The sequence below is a fragment of the Macrotis lagotis genome, chromosome X (assembly GCF_037893015.1).
Source record: "Macrotis lagotis isolate mMagLag1 chromosome X, bilby.v1.9.chrom.fasta, whole genome shotgun sequence".
NCBI lineage: Eukaryota > Metazoa > Chordata > Mammalia > Peramelemorphia > Peramelidae > Macrotis > Macrotis lagotis.
Genome location: NC_133666.1, coordinates 104,083,578 through 104,107,547, shown reverse-complemented (window position 1 = coordinate 104,107,547; position 23,970 = coordinate 104,083,578). Strand labels below are relative to the sequence as shown.

The 23,970-nt window shown below is 33.1% G+C and overlaps 1 protein-coding gene across 4 annotated transcripts in view; it reads right to left on the bottom strand.

Moving 5' to 3' along the window:
* Window positions 1-519: 519 nt before the first annotated feature.
* C9orf72 (C9orf72-SMCR8 complex subunit) overlaps window positions 520-23,970 on the bottom strand; it is a 53,822-nt gene continuing 30,371 nt past the window's right edge. For 3 of the 4 annotated variants that reach the window (XM_074206584.1, XM_074206582.1, XM_074206583.1), the window contains exons 3-11: window positions 16,611-16,670; window positions 14,360-14,455; window positions 13,379-13,443; window positions 12,845-12,917; window positions 10,336-10,452; window positions 8,615-8,850; window positions 6,790-6,847; window positions 2,878-2,987; window positions 520-2,790 (exon numbers count right to left, since the gene is read on the bottom strand). In XM_074206584.1, the coding sequence (XP_074062685.1) occupies window positions 2,604-2,790; window positions 2,878-2,987; window positions 6,790-6,847; window positions 8,615-8,850; window positions 10,336-10,452; window positions 12,845-12,917; window positions 13,379-13,443; window positions 14,360-14,455; window positions 16,611-16,670 (1,002 nt within the window). In that variant the 3' untranslated portion in view covers window positions 520-2,603. The remainder of the gene's footprint in view (window positions 2,791-2,877; window positions 2,988-6,789; window positions 6,848-8,614; window positions 8,851-10,335; window positions 10,453-12,844; window positions 12,918-13,378; window positions 13,444-14,359; window positions 14,456-16,610; window positions 16,671-23,970) is intronic. The other variant, XM_074206585.1, reaches the window with a different exon arrangement.

Here is a 23,970-nt window from a genome sequence, read left to right as displayed (position 1 = left end):
ATTAAGCATTTTCAGGAATGTTACTAAATTGATTTATAGTGTATTACTCTGTTCTCCCAGAATCAAAAGCTTTTTCATTTTAATCTTTGGTTCCTTGTTTACAAGTGGATTATCTGCATTTTAACTAAAGAGAGTCCTGTGGTAAAGGACATGAGTGAGCTTCCTATGTTTACATATTATGATCTAGACCATCTGATTTTGGGGATCTAAGTTACTAGATAACCACATAGAAATTTTTTTAAAAAATAAACTTCAATTGACATTTTGCTTTGTAAATGTGCTCCTTCTCCTTATACATAATCAAATTATTTTGGCAATTAGTTGAATCTTAGCCAGTAGAATTTCTATTTCAAAAATAACTTCAAAATACAACTTATTTCCTTTTAAGAAACAGCAACAACAAGCTAATGTCTAATACAAAGGTTAGTACAGACACATTGGGTATCTACTTGAATTACGGGTTCAATAAGTTTTCCAATGACCAAGGTACTGATATGCCTAGAAAAAAATTCAGACAAAAAAATTTCAGACATTTTATTCAAAATCCTCCTGTCTAGAAAGACAAGATATATAAGACATAGAATATGCACATGCTTTAACAACTTACTTCACTTACTTACATTCAACCCAGCATTTGAACAATCATCCAGCATTTAAATTAAGAATCAAGGCTTTGAGTTAGCTATGGGACACTGCAGTTAAGTTTTATTTATTATTCTAAGCTCTTAGCTATAGTGTATTATGTATTTAAATCAGCGTTCTGCCTAAAAAAAATCAAGATTTTAATGGCTGTTATGTGTGGTTAAAAAAAAGCTAGTAACTTTTGAAACAAGTTGTATCCTTTGTGGCTAAAATTTTCTTGAAAAGGAAAGTACACAAATATCCTTTTGTTTTTCATTTAAATATTAATTCTTTTTATTGTTTTTAGTACAATTTAAAATGTAAAGATTTTCTTTGATACTGCACAATGTGCATACCAACAATATTCTGAACAAGGAAACATGTTAATCAGTTATTGTTTGGACAGCAGTCTGGCCCAAAATATGAAAGGAATCAAACAATATTCAAGTTCTGTCAAAGTAGTACCTATTCTTTAGGTTGAAATCATTCTGAATATGTAGAATGTGGAAAGCATTTCCAAATAAGATATGATGAGCTTAACTGTGACGTGAGATTATTCTTTCCAGTATATGCAATTTAGAAATGTATACCTTATATAGTTTTCAATTAAATTTTTCCATTTTTTAAATTAAATGGTAAAATGTTCTCAAGAGGAAAAACAAATTACTTTATGAGACAAGGAAATCTCCCACAATTCACATTAAGAAAAATTTCAATGAAAGGTTTTCTAAGAATAAAATGTCGTTGGAGACCCAAACAGCAATACACTCATGCATGATAACATCTTTCAACTCTTCAGTAAGGATAAAGGCAAAGAAAATGCTAGCACCACTAAGCTAATATTTCAATGACTCCAATATAAATTATAAACTGACAAAATCTCTTCTTATATCCTCCATTTACAGTTGTTCATCAGAATGCTTCTTACAAAAAAAGAAAACTCATTGACAAAAGGAAAAAAAGAATAGTAAAAAATATTTCTCACTTTCCCCACCTGATTCAGAAAAGATAATAAGCAGGTAGAAATAAATAGCTCTACAATGATCAAAAAAAGTAACTCCTAATGCATTTTGACACCTATCATTTACAATTTCAGAGCTACAGTGACTGCAAAATCAGATCAACATAAATATATGAAAGGGAACATTAAATTACTCTAGGAACATTTTATATTCCCCTCAATTTTTTATTTTAAAGGAAAGAAACAACATAAATGTTTTTAGACTGGCTCTTAGCAAACAAAAATGTTTATTAAAATATCCTTAAAAGTACTTTAAATTTTAAATACCCATATTTTGTTCAAAGTTCAATTAGCCTGGATGATAAAATGAGAAATATAGTGTAGTCCACTACAATCAGGGAGTCTGAATATTATCTGGCTTTTCAATAAAGTTCGAAGACTTAGTTTTAAAGTAGAATATAATTATTATATAGATTTAATAATTGTTTGATCAATATTTTTATTTCTAAAGTTTAAATTATGTTCACTTTCCCATTTTGTTCTATAAATGATTCCAGTAAACTCCTGATTTTCAAATGGTTGATCAGCAGAATACAAAGTATTATAGCAATCTCACACCCCAGAAAAAATAATTTGAAAAAAAAATTGAAGACCTTTTGAAAAGTTAACACAAAACTTTCACAGATGATTTTTAATCAAATATTGGAAGGTTCTGAAGATAGCAGCTATGGTCAAATTTACATATCATCCTAACATTAAAGAATATTTATTGTAATTGTAAACAAAAGGTTATTCCAAAAAAGTACATGTCAAAAAGAGACCCATTTGTAATGATGTACTTGATATAAAGCAATTATAAAGTACTTTATCTCATAAAGACTCTAGTAATAATAACTTTTAACTCAAAATGCAGGGCAGAGGTTTGGATACATGACCCCCAAAATGATGTTGTTCCTAAGACTAATTTTCTCTGAGCAGTACTCACTAGTATGATGAAATATACTTAAAAGACATTACATTTTTAAAATGTCATTAGCACATCCCGTTCTTGTACACTAGTGTAGAAAGGTCTTCCAAAGATGAAGGAATGTAGTCCTGGTTTGATTTTCTCAGCTATAGCCATTATTATGTTAAGATCGCCCTCTGCTGTTAAATCAAGATCTATCTTCAAGTTTCGGAGAGATTTAAATGGCTTTTTCCCTTTCTGCCTGAAAAGTACAAGGAAAAACATCATAGAAAATGGTAACCTGAAAAAAAAACTAAATTATCCTCATTCTATCAGAAGTTTTACTTACGTATCATCCTCTATGTATTTGATGAGTGTTAAGGCTTTTCTATGAAGAACAAGTAAAAACTGTGCAAGAAAAGTACTTCTCAGAGACAAACCAGGTTTTAAATGAAAGACCTATAGGAAAAAAAAATGGTATTTGGTGAGTAAACAAACTACCACTTTCAATGCTTCTTCCAGAATTTTTACCATAAATACATTTTCACTAGCCCATGTGGTTCCATTAAGCTTTTGTCATGATTATCATAGAGTAACAGTAGAGAGAGTGATAAAAAAAAGTTTTGACCATTTATAAACATCAACTTTATTACTGATACTCTAAGCATTTGATCTTTGTCCAAGGACCAACAAATTTATTTACTAACACACATCAATACTGGTATTCTCGTACTAAAATAAAGAGGCAAAATACAGTTGGAGATAATTGGATGATGGCTCACACACTCTCCTTGGAGAGGCAAACAGCAAAGTTAGGGGAGCTGGTTTCATTGTGTATTCAAAGAAACAAGAATACCACTTTATCCTTTGATCAACTTTTCTTACAATGCTTATGACAAGCATAAACAAAATATGAAGATGACAATAGCATATATAACATATACATATATATATATGTATATATACACATATATACATATATACATACATATATATATACATATATATATATATATATATATATATATATATATAAATATATAAATATATATGTGTGAATGCTACCATTTGTTGCAGAACATGAAGAGATTAAAAAAATTTCCAAGAACTACTTGGTCTTCAAGATAACCAACTTTTAGGGGCAGCTAGGTGGTGCAGTGGAACAAGTACTGGCCCTGGATTCAGGAGTACCTGAGTTCAAATCCAGCCTCAGACACTTAATAATTACCTAGCTGTGTGGCCTTGGGCAAGCCACTTAAACTCCATTTGCCTTGCAAAAAAAAAAACCTTAAAAAAAAAGATAACCAACTTGTAGAACTTGTGACTTTTATATGAAGGTGGTTACAAAAGATCACAAACAATGTTGGAAAATAACAGGCAGAGAAACACATAGACTATTTATGAAACTTAAGCCCAAGTACCATCAATACTTTTATCCAGAGAGAATGATATGCAGCATAAGATATATCAAGCCCTGAAAGAAAATATGTTTAAACAGAAAGAGTACTGGATTTTGGATTAAGAGGACCTGGGTTTAAATTCTGCCTCAGTGGGCAGCTAGGTGGCACAGAAGACATAGAGTACCAGTCCTGGAGTCAGGAGGATCAGAATTCAAATCCAGCCTCAGATAATTGACAATTGGCCTGGCAGTGTGACCTTGGGCAAGTCACTTAACCTTATTGTATTGCAAAAACTAAAAAAAAAAAATCAGATTAGAATGAGAAAGGTAAATTGATACGGGGTACATCTGCAACAGCCATAGTCTGTCTGACTTATTCAAATGAATGACTGACAAGAAGAAATGTGAAAAGACCAAGATTGTCTTTAATTATCACCAGTTATTGCAGAAGTGTAATGGACTGTAAAACAGTCACCAAAAGGAGGAAGTCAGAGAAATCTAGAAATTCCCATTACTCTTGTCACTTTTAGATAGCTCTTGCCACTGGTGATTAAAGAAGTTACTTTAGTTTTAGTGAAGGGCTTTACAGAAATCCTATTTAATATTTTAGTTGTGAAAAAAATTACAATGACCATATTCAACTATAAGCAATAGCCATTATTTATTAACTAAAGTCAGTGACAAAATTACTGATAACCACTGCAGTAATTACATCAGTATTTTGATGGATGGTAATCTCATTAATGTGTGCATTACTTCAATGTACATGAAAGTAATTCAATCTAGAGTGACTTTGCCTTTATCATAATAAATTTACATAACGTCTTGACATCATATGGTTTCCAATGGATGGTGAAAGCTGTTCATTGATTATTCTCTGTTCCTATACATAACTATCCCTTTTTTCTTGGAAAAAAATTCACATTGGAAGATGATATACTTTATGCTGCTTCTCCTACAGTATTTCTCATTTGGAATATGTTATGATTCATACTCCTAGTGTCTCTACTGGCTGGGGAAAAAGATCCTTAATTTTTATTCCCTGAGACTTGTATGACAAGACTTGTTAAAAAAGATGAGAGGTTTGTGGATCATTAAAAACAGTACACATTTTCTAAGGTAATTCTTCAATTTTGGGGGTAGCTCACTGTGTGTGTGTGACTGTGTGTGTGTCTCTGTGTGTGTGTGTGTGTGTGTGTGTGTGTGTGTGTGTGTGTGTGTGTGTGTGTCTGGCTTACTAAATCCTGATACTTATTATCCAAAGTTTTTTGCTTAAATTCCACGAGTAAAGTTTTGCCTTCCTTACCTTCAATCAGCTGTTCTTGAAAACTAATTCGAAGCTGTGCACTCAAATTTTTGACTAGAAAGTTAAAAAAAATCATACTGAAATTCTTCATTTGGAAGATTTTAAAGGGTATGAATAGATATGAGAGGTTTTATTAATGACATGTTAATTAAGAGAACGTTAATAACTTTGAAGAAAGCAATTTCAGTTTAGTGAGGGTTGAAAGAGAAAAGGGTGAGATTCAGAGACAGGAAGGATATGGATCCCCTGAATGAAGTAATGGTAAGAATTAAGGCAAGAAGACATACTTGCTCTCATAATGTCAAGGACAAAGAAATGTCAAGTATAAGAGTCCAATTGGAAAAGAGAAGAGTCCCTGTAGATTAGGTCCTCCAGCTCTGATTTACAGAATTCACTGGGCTGACACTGTTCAAAACCATCTAGAGTTTGGCCTAACTGTTCACTTGGGAAAAATAAGAGTACAAGAAGGATCAAATGCATTGGGACAAAAGTTATCAACTCTCATATACAGACATAGCTAGTATTTTAAATAAAATACCAAACACTATTTATAGCATAATTAGCAAATTAATGCATTAAGATTATATTCATAATTTTGCTGAGATTATTATTTCTTGCCCCCCGAAAAAACTATGGTTTATGATTAAGTCGAAAAAAAATTTGAATGCTATAAATTTCTCAAACTGTGTAAAAGATTATCTATGACTACTGAAATACATTTGAATCTCAGTTCCCATTGTGCTACAAGAGAAAAGTGAAATGATTCAGAAAATAATGAAATCAGGAAGAATAGTTGAACCAGATCAAGTATACACGAAGGAAATGTTTTGGAGTGGATATAAACTTGAAAGCATTAAGTTAATAGCTTTGAAATACCTCACAATGAAAGTAAAATATTACCTCTCAGGATAGAATTTAAAGGCTATTAAAACTTTTACAATTTGACACAAATCTTTATTCCTCACCCTTTATGCATTAAATGGTCCAACTGAACTAGTCTTGGTGTTCTTCAAAATGAATACTTTTCTTCCATCTCACACCTTCTGCTCCATTACCTCACTTTTATTTTGGATATATTTATGTCTGTATATGTTATTTTTCTCCAGAATATGTAAGCCTCCTTGAAGTCAGGGACAATTTCATTTGTTGTCTTTATATCCCAATGACCCCATAAATAGGTGTTTAACCAGGTATAAAAATCCCATTTTAGGGGAAATGAGATGATAGGGGTGATGGTGGGGTAGAGCTACTTAAATGGGAAAGTGTTATGTGTATTCAATGATTCAATTGAATCAAAAGCCAGTAATTTTTAGCATTATAATCTATGGTTAGTATGGCTATAATTCAAATATATAGCAGCAGATATATGGGAACACCAATTTTTTTTCATAATTACAGGCTTTTCATTAGTACTAAAGAAAATAAAGTTGATGCTATTTAGAAAGAACAACATTAGAAATATGATTTCTTTGTAACAGATGATACGATGAGGATAATGGAAGTCTGTAAAGGTAAGAAAATATTTTATTCTTGCTGATTTGCAATTCAACTATTACCTGATCCAGAAAGGCTTTTACTAGTGTGTCTCTGTGTAGGACATCTTGAAAAACATTCCTGGGAAGACAGCATAAAGACAGAATTCAAGTCAGATTGTTTAAAAATGGCAACAAAGAGAAATAGTTTATGGATAGCAGGAAGAGAAAAAAAAATCTTTTTTTAGGAACTTGAATTTTAACTCTTTAATTTAAGGGTCTTAATTTCTATTGAAACTTTCAGGTCAGTTCACTTTCTCTTTTGTATTATAGTAATATTATAATATAAATTACATTATCTTGTCTCTGAAAAAAAAGCTGATCCTGTAGACAGCTAAATTAATGACTGGTTCTAACAACCTGCAAATACATTTGTTATTATAAACTAATATAGTTCTTGGGAGGGAAATAATGAGAAATAAAGAGTGCAAAGGGAAGACTGACATAGTAATACAGGACAGGCAACTGGATTTCTTTTACATAACCTAACTTCAACTATCTTTATATTCTTTTCGGGAATGATTGGTAGTATAATCAGTTGATATACATTATGAAAATCAGAGAATATCGAGAAATTAGAAATACTGTACTCTTTGTCAAAGAATCTATCAGAACAATAGTTGGTATTTAATAAAGAATAAGTAACTAAAAGAAAAGAAAAGTAGTTACAGAATGGGCTGCGGGAGTAAGGATTAAAAGTCAGGGTGACGGAGAAATATAACCTCATCAGAAGTAATAGGAGAGTCTATCAGTCATTGCAGTCTAGAAAATAAGAAAGAGAAGAGATGAGAGGCTGACAAAATCAGTACTTCTCATGCTTGGCTGTAAGGATCAGTAGTTTACTTAGAGAAAGTGAAAAGTATATTTTGTCAAGTGTCTGCTGTTAAGAAAAACTGCAAGAAGCATTAGACTATTTGTCTGGTGGTCTCAGTGGAAGTTGTATTTATGAGATAAGGGTCATTGAGATAGTGATTAAAATACTCCACTTTCTATGTCTACAGCCTAAGCATCAGTGTGTCACTTTGCTATAACATTGTTACGGCCCTACATTTCTCTGCATGAGCAAATGGAGAAATTTTTTTTTCTAGACAAGCTGTCAGCTAATCTGAACTTGAATCTTCTTTCATTCCATCTTTGCTGGTCTAGACAATTTAATCTGATGAACAGTTGTATTTTAAAGAAAATGACAGCATCTAAAAGGTTAAAAGATGATGGCTATACTGTAATTCTCTTATTTTCAGTGCTATTAAGATTTTCTTCATGATATGATCACTGTCATCTACTTTCATAGTCACCATTTTTCTTTTTGGGAAAAAGATATTCAATTTGTAATTTTATAATCATGGATTTTCACTTCAATGAATTTAAAAGCCATATCTTATTACTGAAATGAGTAAAATGGTATATAAAAATAATTCACTGCAAAATACAAGGAGCTTGAGAAATGAAAGGGTGGTAGTGTAGCTCTGTTAAGGACAAGCCCACAATTGGCTATCATAAAGATGGGATGCATTGCATACTTTAGACAGAATTCACTCCTTTTGCTCAATCACCAAGTTAATTTAATAAATATAATACTGCTTTCATTTTCAAAATGGCTAATTTGAACATCTGAGGGGAAAAAAAGACAATAACAGGAAAAATGCATGGGGGGGGGAAGTCCGTTTAACTTAGAAAATGTTCCTTCAAACATTAATGATGTTCCTTTTCCTTTGAATGTTATCTGAATTTTATGCATTTAGAATGTTACTGGCAACATTCTAGTATACAAGTATACAACATTCTAGTATACAAGTTAATAACTGAGTTTGTGAGCACAATTAATTATAATTTGTAAGTCATTACATACAAATCAGGAGTGAAGGTTTCATCTGTATAGATAATTGTATCCTGAGCTACATCTTCTTCTGAAGTAGCTCTCCAAAATGCAGTCAGCTCTGATCTCATGTAACGACGCTGGTTATAGATATGTTCATGACATGGTGGCATCTGTTTCACCGTATTAACATCCACATCTATGTGTGTAGTAGGATATGGGGCATACATGACTTGTCGGAAGGGCAACACAAAACTTCCAGTTGAATCCTGTCACAGTAAAAGATAAATTAAACTTATGAAAATTTTAGATATATTTTCCATGCTTTCAAGGTTTTTTCAGTATTGGTATTTCTCCCTGTTCTATAAAATATTCATTAAATAAAAATTATGACAAAACCTTCCAAAATTTCAAAGAGTTCCAAAAGAGCCTATTATAACTCTATTATGATTCCCATTTTTGAAAAATTATCTTTTTTTAGATAACTCTAACCATGCTCTTTATATAAATTTCATTCATCACATCCAAATCCTTAATGTGGATATTTAACTTCTTAATAGATTAAAACTGTTTTTCCCCTTACATGAGTGAAACTGGCACATACAAAGAGCACTTTGCTGTGCCTCAGGAGGTCTGATTGTACTAAGTGACTAAAAAAAAAGTCACTCTTGAGGGTGACGGTTTTGATCTGTAAACATCTATTTATTAATTCAGCAATTCCTGAATTCATATATTAAACTAAGCATTGTGAAGGATAAAGGTATTAATGGATCGGAAGATTTAAAGCAGGAGAGAACCTAATAAATCATTTGGACTAATCTAATCCCCTCACTTGACAGAAAAGTTTTAAGAGATTTCTTCAAGATCACACAATGATTAAGTAGCAGAAAAAAGGTTTATATCCAGGTTTTTCTTCCTCCAAATGCAGTGGTCTTTTCTCTTTTTTCTGCATTTCAAATATAGAGACAACAATAAAGGACCAAAGACCTAAACTGTAAGTAATTATTTGGATATTTAATAATTTGAGAAATTAAAATTTAGATTAAAAACAGCTTTTTTCTGTTAAAGCCAAAGTGGTATAAACTTAAAAATAGCAAAACTATTGAGTTTGATCAGGAAAAAACTGAAGTTTTCCAATTTGAACTGTGTAAATTAATGAAATTTTTCTCACAAATCAAAGACAAAATTACTTTTGTAGTGGTTTTTGTAAGCTGAGTATAACAAAAACACTGAAGTAATAAGTAATTATACTGTGGAGCACTGGTGGTAGGGGAAAGATACTGTGGTGTCCCACTGATTGTACAATTAACATACCCCAGGATATATATTTTAGTCTGGGAACAGTGATTCTGTAGAGCCAACTTTCCCTGGAATACATTCCACAATGAGATACACATTCACAAACACATAGACATCTATATATATATGCATACACACACACACACACACACACACACACACACACAGACATTTGATAAATATATTTCTATAAAGACTAGCTGTAAAATTCAAATGGCATGCATTGAATGCTAACTCATAAAAGAGTAATGAGTTTCCAAAATTATATGAGATTTCTTTTTTTTTTTGCAAGGAAATGGGGTTGTGACTTGCCCAGGGTCACATAGCTAAGTAATTATTAAATGTCTGCTGGATTTGAACTTAGGTCCTCCTGACCCTAGGGCCAGTGTTCTATCCACTGTGCCACCTAGCTGCCTCGTGAGAATTCATTTTGTAGAAGAGGAGACAAGCTGTACCTTGAGAAGACCTTGCACAAATAACCCAGATTCATACTTAAATGAAGACTCATTCCTACAAAGTCTCGAGCACTTTCGTTCTGAAGGAGTCAGAAAAAGGCACAATGTCCTCACTATCTATAAAACAAAAAAGATATTTCAGTAGGAAAAAATTAAAGTAAAAGGGTCATTACTTTACTTAAGAAGGAAATACTGATTAGAAACTTAAATTTCATTTAATAAAAAACAAATCCAAAAATAGAAACATGTTTCTAATACTTAAGTATATCTGCAAATTGCCTTACCTGCCCATTTTTTCAGACAAAAATGAAATTTTCTAGAAATACATAGCCAAGCTGGCCACAATGAAAGATTACTTCTGAGAGTTATACAAGTAAAATTCAACTAAAAGGCCCAAGAAGGGGATATCTCGGTCCAAAGTTTTCTGTACTACTGAAATTTTGTTCTATCAAATATTGATCCAAAAATTCGAGTTGCTAGCTAGGACTTAGAAATTTTTGTTATATAAAGAATTTTGTTTTGGGAACATATTTTAGGCAGTTCCCTGGGATGTTCTACTTCTGTGTGGCTTTTAAAGCTATCAAAAAATCACTCAATGGGAAATTTACATTCCTTTATTTTCAACATGTTTGAATTGAGATAGATAGATAGATAGATAGATAGATATAGATATATTTAGGTTAATTAACTAGTTCCATAGAGTTTTAATAGCTTCATTATTTCCATTTCTACTGGCTTATCCAACACATGAAAAAATGTTAGGGCTTATTTTGAGATTTTCTGGAAGCTCTTGTGATTCTTCTGGGCAAGGAAAGGTTGTGCTCTTACTGAAAAATTACAAAGGATTATGTTGAAACTTTCCTGATTCAGCTCAACAAAGTACCGGGCACACAGCAAGCACTTAATAAATGCTTGTTGACTGGTCCCCGATGGTGCATTCTCTCAGAGTCTATCTAATTACTCTCAGTAGAGAACTGCACATTACTTTGCATTTATTCTTTTTATGAATTATGAGAAGACTTATGCAAATCTTTAATGTTTCCTTATAAGCTCCTTTTGTATTTGTATTGTACTCATTGTATTTGAATCCCCACAGTCTTTCATTTCACAGCTGCTTAATACATATGCTTGATTAACTTGAAAACAGTTCTTTTTAAAGTTCCAATGACTGATTACTTACCAAATCTCATAATCTATTCTCAGTCTTTGGATTCTGACCACTAGGCAGAATCTGACACTGCTGGCTACCCTTTCCTTTCATGATATTGTTTTCTCTTGGTTGGTCTCCTAGCCAAGGAAAACGATGAGACTGGCATAGATTTCCTGGTTATCTTCCTCTTTTACCACTCATCATTTATGATATATCTCCCTACTTCCTCAGATTCTTTGAGTGGGATTTCCCATATGCATCTCAAACTCAACTTGTCTAAAGCAGAACTCATAATATTTGTTCCATTCTCTCTTGTGAACTTCCCTATATCTGTTAAGAATACAAATAACCCTCTCACCTAGATTCTCAACAATGGCATTATTATTGGATTTCTTATTTTTGAGTTGTATAATGCATAGTATTATAGTGCTTGCATATAATTTATAAATAAACAAACATATATTAGGGATATATTTGCAAATTTTTTCTTTTTTTGGTGAGAAGAGTGGTGCAATCAAAAAAGACTAGAGACCACTAGTAATAGAAATTGAAGATAATCTCATTCCATTAAATGAATATAATAGTGTGAATGAGTCTTTTTTGAAAACAGATGCACTGCATTTTTTTCTGTTTCATATTATTCTCATATTATTCTTTAGCATGGATGCTAAAATTAAACTGAATTACTCAAATATGGAACAATCACTTTGCATGTTACTTGCAGATATTTTTTTTATCTCAAATTGGTTTCTTTTGGTCTCTTATTATGTACCTTTAACCCACATCTGCCATTGATCCATATATGCATCAGAAATTCAAAATAATTTCAATAATAATTTTTAAAAGATAAGTAAGAAGATAGTTGCTATTAAAAGTAAGATGACACATTTCTAAATCAAATAGATATACTTCAATTACTGGTGTAATTTTCTTCCATTATTACAAGTAAGAAACTCTGAAAATGACTAAACTAATTGGTATGATTCTTTTGGTCATGTTCAACATGATTTTTATGAAATATCAAATTGCAAATAATAAATGGCTTTTCACTTTTTGTCATGGTACATGAGAGCAATTTGGCCAGACATTTCTTTTTTTGTTTTGTTTTTGGGTTTTTTTTTTAGATTTTTCAAGGCAATGGGGTTAATTGGCTTGCCCAAGGCCACATGGCTAGGTAATTATTAAGTGTCCGAGGCTGGATTTGAACTCAGGTACTCCTGAATCCAAGGCCAGTGCTCTATCCACTGCACCACCTAGCCACCCCCGGACTGTTATTTTTAAATGCTTTTATAGCATATATTAATTCTTACTTTAAATTATTGTATACAATATACTGATAATATTAATGATGCCACTTACCTTATTCACTTTATCTGCACTGCTACCTACTACTATAGAACAGCCACAGGTCTGTAGGTGGGAGCTGATGGCACTGCAAGTTAAATGAAGAGAATTTACTAGTTAAATTGAGACAACCTTTAAACCATGATAAAACTCAAAGCTATAGTGTAAAACCCAGGAACTACTGTTGCGTTAATCTCATATCTACTTTTGCCATTATGGATTTACAATTTGAAATTTATTATAACTGGAAGATAATTAATTTATGTAAGATGATAGAATAAAGAAAGGGGTCACAGAAGGTATTGTCACAACTATAAATTGAGAGTCAGGCCTTACAAATCTTATGTAATGCTTCTGTACCTCAGTTTCTTCATAACTTTTCAAAAGTTATAATAAGGATCAAATAAAGACATGAAGAAAACAGGTGCCACTTCCAGAGATGTAAGGTTGACTTTTTCATCCTTTTTGTTCATCACCAAGATCTACAGCTTGACATTATATATTAAAAACTATTGTAATTGGCTTTTATGAAATAAATTTAATTCTTACTTGAGAAGGAAACCTTCATGGCAACTATCCCCAATGTCATCATCATTTAGTACTGTATCACTTATCTAAAATACAAAGAGAAAAATTAGGTTAGAACACAGTATAGAAAGAATTATTCATCCCTAAAATTTTAATCTAGCACTTAGCAGATTGCATAGTACATAAATACAAATGCTCACTGATTAAGTTTTGTGGCATGAAGTTTTGAAAGAGTATGCTGTTGTCATTTCTTTGAATCCAGGAAAGCCACAAAATAATCACTTCTTCATGTAATAATCAATCAAAAGCATGTTTATGAAAGTTGTCAAGTAAATTAAATGAGGTTCCACAAACATAGATGACTCAAGTTTTGAACCACATGCAAAGACACTTTGACAGCCCTTAAAACTCAAGAGTTATATAACAAGAGTTACAATGGGAGTTCCTGCATTGTCCCATTTGATTTCTTAGCAGTGTTGCATTCTAACCAACCAAAGACTATTATCTTTTTAAAAGCTTAAAAGATATTCCAAAGTATGAGAACAAAAAATTCTAGATAAAGATTATCTGTACAGATTCGAATTGAAAAGTACTTAATGAAGACTGAACAATAACCAAAACAGTTGACACAATCACCATATTATGAAGATAAAAGATCATAAATTTTCACATATGTACACCAAAAAATCAACATAAAATACATAAGTGGACTTGAACAGTCTGAATTATACCCTGTCATTATAACAATAAGTACTTCATTATGAGAATTCTTGTTCTTAGAAAGTATGAATGGACAAATTAATATAGTTCATGTGATTAAAAATGATTAATTTACATTGATCAAATTACCTGAAATATTTTTATTTAATTTCTAGAGATTTATTTCCCCATTAAGATGGCTTTATGTAAATGGAATATTAAGGTTAAGATTTTTATTAATTAAAGGGTCTATTTGTGAAAAGGTACCAATATTTTGATTTCATAATACAAATAGGAACATACATTTATTTCCTCAGGAACACTGTGTGATTTCATAGATGAAAGGAGTTCCATTATAAGAATAACCTCTCCAGTGAGCATTGGAATAATGCTCTGACCCTACAAAATAAAGAAAAATGAGGTCAAAAAACAGCATGCAAAACAAGAAGATCTTGGTAATGAAACTAGTAACAATGAGAGGCAAGGGATAAATGAGGTTTTCCCAGATGGTGAGATTGCAGGAATATAAAAAATAATATGTTCATTTAGTAGAAATGCTTGACAACATTAAACATAAAATAAAATAAGTTTTCCACCAAAGTTTTAAGGGTTCATGTGCTAATCAAAGTTGATTTTAGCTTTTCCAGTAACTGAATATGTCATGCACTGCCAATTATGACTCATCATATATTACCAAATGTCATTATGTGAGCACCCTGGTTTAAAATGATTATTTATTACTTGAAATAGAACAATTAATTAAAGACATCTACTACTTTCACATTTTGTAGTGAGGGTAGCTGAAAGATAGCATAATCTGGCAATCTTTTTACCAAATAAATTCAGATTAGTAAAGCCTGGACTCACATCCTGATCCTTATGACTGCTAATATTCTTTCTATAAACAAAAGAAGCGTATACATAATAATATGGATTTTAAGAATCAAAAAGTATCCTCTAATTTCAAAATAATATTTTTCATTAGTACAAATCAGAGATAATTTTCAAATATGCTTCTTAAGATGGAGAACATCATTAAGAACAAACTAGATAATTTTGATTACATTAAAAAGCTTTTGCACAGATAAAACCACTGCAACCAAGATCAAAAGAAATGTAAATTGGGAAACAATTTTTACAACTAGTATTTCTGACAAAGGACTAATTTCTAAAATATACAGAGAACTGAGTCAAATTTTCAAAAAAAAAGCCATTCCCCATTGACAAATGGTCAAAGGATATGCAAAGGCAATTTACGGATGAGGAAATTAAAGTAATCCATAGTCATATGTAAAATTGCTCTAAATCATTACTTATTGGAGAAATGCAAATTAAAATCTCTGAGATATCACCTCATACCTCTCAGACTGGCTAATATGAACAGAAAGACAATGATCAATGTTGGAAGGGATGTGGGAAATCTGGCATGCTAATATATTGTTGGTGGAGCTGTGAACTCATCCAACCTTTCTGGAAATTTGGAATTATGCCCAAAGGGCAACAAAAATGTACATACCCTTTGATCCAACAATACCACTACTGGGTATATATCCTGAATAGATTATGAAAAAGGGTAATTATCACTTGCACAAAAATATTCATAGTGGCCCTGTTTGTGGTGGCAAAGAATTGAAAATTAAGTAAATGTCCTTCAAATGGGGAATGGCTTAGCAAACTGTGGTATATGTATGTCATGGAACACTATTGTTCTATTAGAAACCAGGAGGGATGGGAATTCAGGGAAGCCTGGAAGGATGTGCATTAACTGATGCTGAGCAAGATGAGAAGAACCAGAAAAACATGGTACACCCTAACAGCAACATGGGGGTGATGATCAACCTTGATGAACTTACTCATTCCATCAGTGCAACAATCAGGGACAATTTGGGGCTATCTGTGATGGAGAATACCATTTGCATCCAGAGAAAGAATCATGGAGTTTGAAAAAAGTCCAAAGACTATTACCTTTAATTTAGGGGGGAAAAAACCCATTATCTTATTATGTAATTCTGCTATCTCTTATACTTTATTTTTCTTCCTTAAGGATATGATTTCTCTCTCATCACATTCAACTTAGATCAGTGTATACTAATGGAAACATTGTGAAGACTAACAAACTGCCTTGGGGGTGGGGGGATGATTAGGGGAAAAATTGTAAAACTCAAAATAAATAAAATAAAAAAAATTCTTCTTGAAATCAAGGGAAACTCAGACATTTAATGTATGTGGTCTGAGGAGTGACGATTTGGGCACTGCTACAAAACAAATTATCCAAAATTTATCCTACAAAAAAAAAAGAACAAAAGTGGCAAAGTTTTCATTTATGGTTGGAATTATTCCATCACTAACTGTCCCAAAACTGCCCACCCTTGGTCTGTGTCTAAGATTCTACTTTATGAGTAAAATGTTTGGATAGATTAGTTTTGTTTGGTAATTTCTTAATTTTTTTCCCCATAAAGGTTCTTTTAAGATTCCTGGCAGCTCACTAATCCAATGCACTATTAATGAACTCTTTAATAACAGTAGCATTTGATGGCATATACATCCTTCTTACCTGATCTTCCATTCTTTCTGTTCCTTCTAATACAATCTTCTGGAAATTCTCTTGTCTCTCCTGGGCAAAAAGAGTGCTTAGTTCAGTAATTATACACACACACACACACACACACACACACACACACACACACACAAACACAAAAGTCAACTGGTGAATTATTTTTAGGAATTTAACAAATTCCCAGAGACTGATTTTCATTTTGTGGGCACAAATTATGCTACCTACTAGTACTGACAAGGAAAGAACAACATAAAATCATATTTTACTTTTTTTTTATTATTAGTTAAGGCAATGGGGTTCAGTGACTTGCCCAAGGTCACACAGCTAGGCAATTATTATGTGTCTGAGGTGTCAAATTTGAACTCAGGTACTCCTGACTCCAGGGCCAGTGCTCTATCCACTGAGCCACCTAGCTGCCCCCATACTTTACTTTCCATACACATTTTACTTAATAAAAAATCTGTACACTTTAACAAAAATGCTGAGCTGCACTTTAATTATTCATAAATTACTGACTTATGCCTTCCTAAATGAAAAAGTTATGGTTAACAGATATGGCTGAATAGTAAAAATCAACTCTTAAGGAAAATATGTTTTCCTTTGTCATCCAGCAAAAGTCTTTTCAAGATTTAATGAAACTGTAAGGAACTTTACAAAATAAAAATGCAACTCATATCACATCCTTTCCTCCATTGCATTCCTAATTCATTAGTTATTGTGAGGAAGTTGGAATATTCCTTGTTCTTTGCTATCATTTCTAATACTTTCTTCCTCCTCCATCATAATTCAGCAATCTCTCCAGTCCTTCAGGGTCAACACTATTCAAGGGATTAAAAAGAGGTGACAAGAATATACAAAAGAGCTATATAAGAAAAAATCTTAACATCATTGATAACCATGATGATACAGATATCTTGGAGAATAAAGTCAAGTGAGTCTTAGGAAATATTGCTAATAATAAAGCTAGTGGAGGTGATAGAAATCCAGCTGAGATATTTAAAATTCTTAAAGATGATGCTGTTATAGTCCAGTATTGAATATGCCAGAAAATCTGGAAAACTTGATAGTTTTGGCAAAGATCAGTTTGTATCCTAATCTAAAAGAAAGGCAATACCAAGAAATATTCAAACTACAAAACAACTGCACTCATTTTACATGCCAGCAGTTATGTTCAAGATTCTGTGAGGTTTCAGCAATATGTAAACTGAGAATTATCATAAGAACAGGCTGATCTTCAAAGAGGCAGAGGAACTAGAAACCAAATTGCCAAAGTTCCTTAGATTATGAAAAAGCAAGGATGTTCCAGAAAAAAAATTTACTTCTGCTTCAGTGACTACAGTAAAGTCTTTGACTGTGTTGATCACAACAAAATGTGACAAGTCCTCAAAAAAATAGGAGTACTAGATCATCTTCTTTGTCTCCAACGGTAAGAATTAAATATGGAACAAATGATTATGTTAAATTTGGAAAAGGAGGACAAGGCTGTATACTGTTACCTTACATTTTTTAAACTTATATGCAGAATATATCAAGTAAAATGGCAGGCTGGATGAATCAAAAGCTGGAATTGAAGTTATTATGACAGAATAAGAAAATGATGAATGATATTGATGAGTTGTGAACTGATCCAATCATTCTGGACATCAATTTGGAACTATGATCAAAGGACAATAAAACTGCATACCCTTTGATCCAACAATACCACTACTAGTCTGCATTCCAAAAAGATCATAAAAAAGGAACAAAGACTCACATGTCCAAGAATATTCATAGCAACACTTTTTGTGGAGGCAAAGAATGCCCATCAATTGGGTAAAGGCTGAATAAGCTGTGGTATATAAATGTAATGAAATACAATTAGGCTATAATCATAGCTGGATTTCAGAAAAACCTGAAAAGATTCTGATACAAAGTGAAGTAAGCAGAAACATGAAAACATTGTACGCAGTATCAGCAACATTGTATGATTGTAATGAACAGTTCTAAGCAAAAAAATGATGTAAGATAACTCTAAAAGACTAATGAAAGAAAATACTATCCCCATCCAGAGAAAGAACTGATGATCTGAACGCAGATCAAAGCAAACTGATTTTCATAGCTCCTTCACATTTGGCCTGTTTCTTTTTTCATAATATGACTAATATGGAAATGTTTTACATAACTGCATATAAATAATTTCTATCAAATTAGAGGGAGAAAATTTGAAACTAAAATTTTTTTTAAATTAATTTTTAAAATATCTTTATGTGTAAATGGAAAAAATAAAGAAAAAATATTAAAAATCTCAGATATGTAGATGATGTTAGTCTGATGGCAGAAAGTGAATTAGAATTTAGAAGTCTTCTTGATGAGGATGGAAGAAAATACTATAAAAGCTAGTTTGAAGATGAACATTGAAAAGAAACAACTAAAATTAAAAATCATGTTAACTGATTCCATCACCTCTTGATAGATGTGGACTCACCCAAATCACTGCAGATAGCGATCGCAGTCATGAATGTAAAAAATGCATGCTCTTTGGAATGAAAGCTATGGCAAATTTGGATAATACAGAAAAAAAGTAGAAACATCACTTTGCTGACAAGGACTGCAGTCAAAGCTATTGGTTTTCCAGGATCAATATATGGCTGCAAGAATTGGACTATAAGGAAAGCTGAGTGCTACAGATTGTGATGCTGGAAAAGACTTTTGAGAGTCCTCTGGACAGCAAAGAGATCAAATCAGTCAAAACTTAAAAGAAATTATTTCCGATTATTCACTGGACAGTCAAATACAAATGCTCCTTCTCATTCTGTGACAGAAAAGACCCTAATGTTGGGAAAGATTGAAGGCAACAAGAGATGGGAATGGCAAGGATGAAATAGAAACAAGGAATATCAGCTTGGTCAGATTTCGAGATAGTGAAGGACAGAAGGACAAGGTGTACTTAGTCCACAAAGTCACAAGGAGCTGGACATAACTGAACAATAACAACAAATATACAACCTGGAAGATATTATCCATGGACTCTCAGGACATTCTCCTGGCTTCATTCTTCAATGAGTTCATTGACTCCTGACCTCAGGGGGTCTTAAACTTCCAAATTCCTGAATCTATTTAATATCTTCAGACTAAAGGCCTTAAGTCCCTTAATTTTCAAATTCCCAAATTTACTTAATGACCTTCTCCTCTTCTACTCTTAAGCTACACACAAAAGTCAAACCTGTTAACTTGACATTACCCTTAAGTATTCTATTTACACATTCATGAACTCTCGAATTCTTCAGGTTATAATCTTTAGTCATTTCATCTTTCCCCATGCCTTTTGATCTCCAACCCTATTCTTCCACCTCACTGGAACCTCCAATCCTTTGACTTCCAGGTGCCACTACTCATCATTCTTGAACTGGCTACTGTCCCTCCCTTCCCTATCCTGGCCTATGTTCAAATCCACACTATCCTCTGCACTCAAACTTCTTACTTACAGGCAATCATGCCCTGAAAAACTCCAATCTTTGTTTACTTTCACTATCTTCTTCCATTGTTCCTATTGTGTTGCTGAGAGGGAGCTTGAAAATATTACAAAATCTGATAAAAGTACACCTCAAATTTAGTTTATCTAATCTCACCTCAGTTTTCAATGTAGTAATTTTTATATATTCCTAATCAACTTGCAATCTCATTCACTATAGCAGGTTTCCTAAACACTTTCATGTTTCCCACTGTACCCTCTGTAACCTCGCAGTTAAAAGCATTCATTTTTTCTTTTTTTAGGTTTTTGCAAGGCAAATGGGGTTAAGTGGCTTGCCCAAGGCCACAAGGCTAGGTGATTATTCAGTGTCTGAGGTCGGATTTGAACCCAGGTACACCTGACTTCAGGGCAGGTGCACTATCCACTGCGCCACCTAGCTGCCCTAAAAACATTCTTGATCAAAAGAATTGAAGCCATTTGCTGAAAGCTTCTTTTCCTTTATCAAGTTTACTTCTTTCCACAATCACCTCCTCTACCCAACTCACAAGAAAGTGGTCTTTCTTCTTGCCTAGATTAATTCCTCTACATATATCCTTGTTCCCATTCTTCCCTTCTCCAACAGATGATCCTCTCTCCCTCTCTCTCTCTTGCTCCTCTCCTCATCCTGTAAGATAAAATCATCTTGGAAACTTATGTCTCCTCAGCACTCCTTTGCCCTTAAGGCCCTTTTCTTCCTCAGAATGAAAAGGGTGGAGGATGAAAATAGAACTCAGATTCTGAATGCTATCCACATTTAAAGACAGAATGCTAGGAATTCTCATCACTTCCCACCCAACCGTTTTCTTGGACATCATAAGAAATTCATTTTGAAAGATCAACTCAAAAACTCCCAACCCTTCAGATCATTTCCTAACCCCATAATATGACTTTATAAAGTGTCCAGATAGGGTAACTCTTCCCCATCATATCTCTTCCCCCCCACTCTATGGGCTGTCTTTCCTTATTAGACTGTAATATATGACTTTCTCTGTTATTCCCAGTGTTTAGCAGTGCCTGGCACATTTGCCATTATTCAGTTATTTCCACTGTGTCCAATTCTTTGTGATCCTGTTTAGATGCCTTCTTGGCAAAGGTAATGGAGTGATTTGCCATTTTCTTCTCCAGTTCTTTTTTACAGATGAGGAACTGAAGGAAACAGGTTAAGTGACCTGCCCAGGTCACATGGTTAATAAGTGTCTGAGACCAAATTTGAACTTATTAAGGCAAGTCTTCCTGATATCAAGCCAAGTGCTCTAACTACTGTGCCATATAGCTTTCTGATACATTGGAGTTTAATAAAAATTTGTTAATACTGTCTCGTTAGTTTGCTTTCAGGTCTCTCCCTATTTCAGTCTTAGTTTACTTACTAAAATGATTTTCCTAAACTGCAGGTGTGACTATATCACACCTCCAGAAACCTCCAGTGGTCTGAATGCAGATCAAAGTATACCTCCAATTTATCCTGAATATACCTTGTTTGTATGTAGGGTTTTTTCCTCTATTAGACTGTGAGTTCCTTGAAAGCAAGACTGTCGGGGGGAGGCTAGGTGGCACAGTGGATAAAGCACTGGGCCTGGAGTCAGGAGTACCTGGGTTCAAATCCGGTCTCAGACACCTAATAATCACCTAGCCGTGTGGCCTTGGGCAAGCCACTTAACCCCATTTGCTTGCAAAAAAACCTAAAAAAAAAAAAAAAGAAAGAAAGCAAGACTGTTTTCTAGGTGCCCAGTGACAGAGTATTGGTCCTGGAGTCAAGAAATGTTAAAGTTTAAATTCAGCCTCAGAAGTGATCTTAGTCAAGTCACTTAATTTCTTTCTGCTTCAGGTTCAACTGTAAAATGGGGATAGTAATATTACCTCTCAAGGTTTTTGTGAAGTTTAACCTTCTTTTCTTCAACTCTCTAGGCTTGGTCTAGAGCCTGGCATATTACAGGTATTTGAGAAACGCTAGCTGACTAAAGACTTAATGGAAGCTTGGTGACTAACACTAAAGACAATGGGCTGTCTGACACCAAAAAATTTTAAGTAATCAATCATTATATTAATAAATATTTTACTTTCCTATCTGGAAGTCATCTAAAAGATATTACAAGTGATACAGATAAGTATAAAGCATGGTCCATGCCCTATCAAGTAGGTTACAATTTGTTTGGGAAGATTGAAATACATACACATAAAAAGATCGCTTACTACACCAGAAGATAAATGCTAATTGCTTAATGAAAGGAAAACTTATGTCTGATCTAATATCTAGTCTTAATTCCTAATACAGTTATTTGCTGGGCTCTTTTTTAAAAGGTATTTTTTAGTACCAATTAAACCAAATTGAGTGGAAGCAAAACATTTAATTCAATTAGAATTCCTAAAACTAACCCTGCTGATCGACTGAATAAGGAGTACAGTTGGAGCCTCCAAAACTAGGGAAAAAAATTTTCCTTTACACACCTGAATTGGCACACCTTTAAAAAATTAAAGGTTGAGAATATACTTTTATTAGTTTTTATCTTGACATATGCAGAAGAAAAATGAAAGCCTCATTGGCTAAATCTTACCATCAAGGTATAATCAAGACACTACTTTAAAATATTTTCCAAGTTGAACTATTAGGAAAATTTAGAGTTTGAAATCAACTTAACTTTAACTCATTCATATTTTACAGATGAGGAAATTGAGGACAAAGTTCCATTACTATTAAATAATAGTTTTCTATATTAGACCAGCGGTCTTTTAGAACACTGCACAATTCATCTATTACAATGATTTCTAAATATTTATGCTTGTCTGTCCTAAATAACATTATCAATGCCACATTTCATAGTTACTCCCTGAATACTGCTTTACTCCATTTCAAACTATTATGGTTCACTTCCCCTAACATATCCTATTTTTTTTTTGTTTTTGCAAGGCAATGGGGTTAAAGTGACTTGCCCAAGGTCACATTTAGGTAATTATTAAATGCCTGAGGCAGGATTTGAACTCAGGTCATCCAGACTCCAGGGTTGGAGTACTATCCACTCCACTACCTACCTGTCCCCCACATATCCTATTAACAAAGCAAGTCCCATTTTACAAAGTAAGTAATAAACTTCTTGATTTCATTATTCTATAATAGATAATTCATTATTCTATAATTTTTTTTGGTCATGGATTCCAGAATGTTTCCAAATGATTAAAATATATAGGATTGAAAAGGAAGTCAATTATATTGAAATACAGCTATCAAAAAAAATTTTTAGGGTTTTTTTTTTTGCAAGGCAATGGGGGTTAAGTGGCTTGCCCAAGGCCACACGGCTAGGTGATTATTAAGGGTCTGAGGCCAGATTTGAACCCAGGTACTCCTGACTCCAGGGCCTGTGCTCTACCCACTGCACCACCTAGTCGCCCCTCAAAATGTTTTTTAAAAAGAAAAAGTTCATGGACTCCAAGGTTACTAATCCCTAATAAGAAGTGACTGAACTCTAAGAAATGGAGAGCAGGAAAGGGGAAGCTAGGTGGCGCAGTGGAAAGAGCGCTGGCCCTGGAGTCAGGAGTTCAAATCATGCCTCAGACACTTAATATTACCTAGCTGCTTGGCCTTGAGCAAGTCACTTAACTCCATTGCCTTACAAAAAACCTAATTAAAAAAAAAAGGAATTAGTCGGGAAGACAAGAGTTTTGTTTTATTCTGGTTTTTTTCTGTTACTGGTCACTTAACCTATGACTATTTTCAAAGTTACAGAAGGAATTTCCTCACTGGAAATTCTCTACAATAAACAGATCAGGGCTAAATAAGGAGAAATTAAATAGACAAAAAACCTAAATATGTTTAAGGAGATTTGACTAAATGACTACTAAAAGATTTAAGTATATAGCTTTTTTTTTAAGGTT